Below are 4,831 nucleotides of genomic sequence, written 5' to 3'. Positions count from 1 at the left end.
TTTTGTACTAAAATATTTCGGAAGTTATTGCGGATAAAATGTCAAAAATTTGTTTCATTTTTAATGAATTAAAATTCGCTCCGAATTGCACATTCCGACTCTTCAAGGAATATTTGTGCTACATTTGGTAACTGTAGGTCAAACGTTTTGGCCTGTAAAGGGACAACACGCACATACACACACACTTTTATCTTTATTATTAGTACAGATATATTCATGACTATAGAGTAATGAATTCAAGAGCACACGTATATTTCTCTTTAACAAATTTCGCCGAAAATTTGACACAAGTACCACATGACAATTTTCACCCTTCAAATATCTTTTTGAGTGATCGCATTCACTTCGAAGTCAGACAAAACACCACTTCATTCTCTTACAGTCATATCTTTCAGTTATTTAAACAGAATGGGACACTCAAAGTGGAAGGGATGTCCGAAGGCTATTTTCAGTTATCTATCTTATCAATGTTTGTTGTATAGTTGTTGACAGAAAACTAACGGTATTGGGGTGCATAGGACTGAGAAAAGCAGAGTCTGTCTCTACATTTGAAAAAAAATGAGCGGGCCGCTTTTGTAAATAGATCGACGTCATTTCCAAATATGCAGTTTTCAAACCAGGGAGGTCAAGAACACGAAGATTCATTGAAATTTCGAAGTAGAATTTTGATACTGAACTTCAATTTGTTTAACGAGATCATATACCATTTTCGAATGATCGTGTTTACATGCACGGGAATGTACAGAGAGACAGACGGCCAGCTCGTTGATTGATTGGTTTCAAAGCTTGACCCTATCTACGCTTTAGATGCTAGAACTACGTATTAAATTGTATCAATTTATTTCTTTATATTTTGTAATATTTTTCATTGGTACTTCGATGGACAGATAGACAGAAAAAGCTTCCTGTGAATAAATTTCATTCAAAATTGGATAGAAATCTAAAAATTTAGTGGAAACAATTATCTAAAAAAATTCTAATTTAAAAGGGTTTTGAGTAATTTATTCATAGACAGACTAACAAAATTGGAAAAATGTGTTTTTCCAATTTTGTGCTCAAGCGGTTATGAAAAGTGTAGATTCGTAAAAATGGCGAGTTCGAATGTTTTGAGATTACAATAATTTCTTATTTATACTTTGTATACGAGAAAATAAAAGTCAGGAGAGGTTGTTGCTATTCCATTTTACCAGGAACCTCTTCGGAAAATGAGTATTTAAATTCTGTCGTAAAAATTTAGCGGTGGCGAGTATACTCGTCAAACACCGAGTATGTTTAATATAAAACTATGCTGTAATGAAATGATTTTTATTTTTTTATTTCAGTAATCACATTTCTTTATTTACTTATAAACCTTTTTAGATATAAAAGAAAAGAAACAGAAAAAAATAATTTATCATTTTAATTTTCTGTTGGAGATTGGTATTGAGCAAAGTATGGTACAACGTATAATAATCTTTCATTTGTTCCTTTGATTCCAACTTGGTCCCAAAATATTTTTAACATCTTGAAATTTACGAATATATGCGAATTTACGAATATCTTACTTGTCACTACTTATTACTCCTGACGAATAAGTCAACCATCTAACTCTCCGACCCGCCACGAAGGCACACGGATTTAAACCATAAAACTTAACTTAACACCTCTCCATGCCCCTGCAACTATAATCTTAACGATTATTTAAACAGTTGGGTGGACATGGAGAGTGAGGGTTGCAGATGGCTAAGCTAATGATGTGGAGGTAATGGTGATTGGGCTGATGATGTGAAGCTGATGTTGGCTGAGTTGTAGTTGGCTGGGTGAAAGATTTTTAGGCTGCAGTGGGTTGCATTGGAGTAGGCGAGCTGAATTCGGTTAGGCTGGTGAGGAGCTGACTTGGCTGGGTTAGAGCAGGAATGGTTGGTTTTAGGTTGGGTTGAAGCAGGGATGTCATGGGCTATGCAGGACTGAATGGAGTTGTCTGAGCTTGAGGATGCGCTGCGTTGGTGGTTGGAGTTTCCGGGCCTGGGTGGAAGTCTTGTCGTGCAGGTGGTGAGATGGGTTTTCCGATGTTATAGGAGTGGCGGTCAGTATCTGAACAGCTGTGACTCTTCATGCAGGAATCGAACCATTTTTCTGATCTTGGCCCTGCTGAGAGAGTTATCTGCTACCCTGGAGAACCAGACCTGTTGAAGGTTAGCTGATGGTTTCGTTAGGTGATAAGATGTAGTTAAAATGCATTCTGTTGCGTAGTGGAGTGGTGACCCCACTTCGCCGCAGGTGCAGTAAGGTTCGTCTGCTAAATTGAACCTTTTTAAGTAGGTGGGAAATGGGCCATGGCCTGTGAAGAAGAGAATTTCTTCCCTTCTCCAGGGCGTAAGTGGCTTTTGGAAGAAGCTGGTAGATGAGTCTTCCAGTTTCGCCATTGTCCCATTCCGTTTGCCACTTTTCCAACATGGTTTGCCTTAGACTGGACTTTATGAATGAAATTGGGTATGGTTCGGGCTGGATAGGGCTGTTTGAATCAGCAGCTTGTTTGGCAAGTCTATCCGCTTTCTCATTACCTGCATATCCGGCGTGGGCTTTAATCCAGGATATCTTTATGTTTGCATTTGTAGAAAGTATTGCAAAGATTTTCCTGGCACATTTGTTATTGGATTTTGGATTTTTTGCTGCTAAGATGCTGGTCCTATTGTCGACGTAGATGGTAGATGTTGCTGATGTGGACTTCAGGAATTCTGCGGCCTTGTATAGGGCCAGGATCTCAGCTTGAAATACTGTATTGTGGTGGGCCAGTTTTGTTGCCCAAGTTGTTGTAGTTACTCCATTGTTGAAGACACAGTACGCTGCTCCTACTCCCTTGTCCGTCTTCGATCCATCTGTGTAAATTCCATTCGGGTCCGATCTCAAGCCTCCGTCGTCAAGTGAAATCTGGTGATCTTCTAGGTGTACCGAGGGATGAGAAGTCCAGCCTGAAATCTTACAGTCTATTTCTAGTTGGCTAATTTGAAGGTGGCAGTTGTTGGTCGGGTTTTTGAGCCTACATAACGAGATGCCCTTTGCCTCTCTTTGTAGTTGGAGGTGCAGAGGGGGGATTCCCAAAATTATTTGTAGGGCTGCTGTTGAGGTAGTTCTATAGGCTCCCGATATGGCTAGTAGAAACGGTCGTTGGATGGCTGCAAGTTTCCGTTTCATCCTCTCGGTGGGATCTTGGCACCAGATGGCTGCGCCGTGTGCAAGTACTCTTTCTATTACAGTTGAGTAGAGGGTTTTTCTTTGTGCCTGCTTAATTCTCCAGGATTTCCCTGCTATTTTTAGGAGATTTTGGTGGAGGATAGCTGCTCTTGTTGCTTGATATCGAAGGTGTGCGTTCCAATTGAGTTTGTCGTCTATTTGAATTCCTAGGTATTTTATTGATTTTTTTCTTTTGATCGCTGTGCCATTCCATTTTATTGATGGGCCTCTTACTATTTTACTGAGGAAGATATAATTGGTTTTATTAATGGATATTTCCAACTTGTTTTTATTTGCCCATTTGGAGAATTTTTCTATTGCTGCGTGTGTTTGGTTCTCAATTTCTTTCCTGGTTGGGGCGTGAGTTATTATAGCAAAGTCGTCCGCAAAAGCCTGGATGGTGGTGTTGCGTGGCCAATCCTGCTGAAGGATTTCATTTGCTACCAGGTTCCAGAGAGCAGGGCCACTGCAGGATCCCTGTGGGCAGCCTTGTTTCTGTTCTCTTTCTGCTGGTCCTTCTGCTGTGTTGAGGACGACTTTTCTATTTTTAAGTATGTCTTTGAAAATTTCTATCTAGTTGGCAGGGCTATTGCTATTATTTAGGTAATCTTCGATTGCAGCATGTTGAATGTTGTCGAACGCACCCTTGATATCAATTGAGAGCAGGAGGACGTGGTTCTTGTTTTGTTTTGCCAGTTTGATTTCCTTCATTAAGTTGTCAATGGCCATGTCCACTGATTTCCCTTCACGGAATCATATTGTCTATTGCATATATGGTTGTTCTTTTCTAGCTGGTAGGTGAGTCTTTGGGTTAGGAGCTTCTCCAAGACTTTGCCTATTGTTGGGAGGAGTGATATTGGACGGTAAGAGGTTGCTTCATTAATAGGTTTTCCTGGCTCACGGAATAAGATGATGTTTCCTATTTTTAGTGAATCTGGGAATTTCTTTAATGTTAGGCATTTATTGAAAATATCTGTGAAGAGCTGTGGAAATTTTTGGTTGATTTGCTGGATGACTATGTTGTCAATGCCATCCAACCCTGGGGCTTTACCTTTTGGGAGGCCGTTAATCGTTCTAGCTACCTCCTGTGGAGAGAAAGGGCAGTCATCTGGTGAGTAATTTACACTTGTTGCCTGGTTCAGGGTTGAGACAGGGTGTGGGAAAATTTCTTCGAGGATTCCTGCTGCTATTTGGAGTTGGCCTCCTGTCGCTTCCTTTTCTTTCAGTAGTATCAGTTGAGCTGGGGTAACTGAGTTTCGGAATGCAGTTTATAGTGCTTGCCATAAGGGCTTTTTGCCTGGGAGCAGAATCCTTTCCATCCCAAGTTCCTTGCTTACCTAACGTTCTTCATGTAGATGGCTGTCTCCCTTTTGAGGAGCAGGAACTGGGCTGGTCGGTTTTCTCCTGATCTTTGAGCTCGTCTCTTCAGTGCTTTTAGCCTATTTTTTTGTATTTCCAATTCGCTGGTGTACCAGTTGGGTTGGAGTATTTGTGGTTCTTTTTTGATTTTGTAGCTATTCTTGCAAGCTGTTGTGATTTTGTCTTGCAAGATGATAGTTGTTTCGTTTAATTGCTATGGAGTGTTGCTTTTGTTAATTGCTTGTTGAATTTTGATTAC

The 4,831-nt window shown here is 40.3% G+C and overlaps 1 protein-coding gene across 1 annotated transcript; it reads right to left on the bottom strand.

Moving 5' to 3' along the window:
• Nucleotides 1-2,175: 2,175 nt before the first annotated feature.
• Nucleotides 2,176-4,497, bottom strand: LOC129956767 (uncharacterized). Its single transcript, XM_056068708.1, has 2 exons — nucleotides 4,338-4,497; nucleotides 2,176-3,368 (listed from the first exon to the last, which is right to left on the bottom strand). Exons 1-2 carry the CDS (start codon nucleotides 4,495-4,497, stop codon nucleotides 2,176-2,178), a joined length of 1,353 nt encoding a protein of 450 aa, XP_055924683.1.
• Between the last annotated feature and the right edge of the window lie 334 nt (nucleotides 4,498-4,831).

The sequence above is a fragment of the Argiope bruennichi genome, chromosome 11 (assembly GCF_947563725.1).
Source record: "Argiope bruennichi chromosome 11, qqArgBrue1.1, whole genome shotgun sequence".
NCBI lineage: Eukaryota > Metazoa > Arthropoda > Arachnida > Araneae > Araneidae > Argiope > Argiope bruennichi.
The sequence above is the reverse complement of the archived record's forward strand: the minus strand, read 5'-3'. Positions and strand labels throughout refer to the sequence as shown.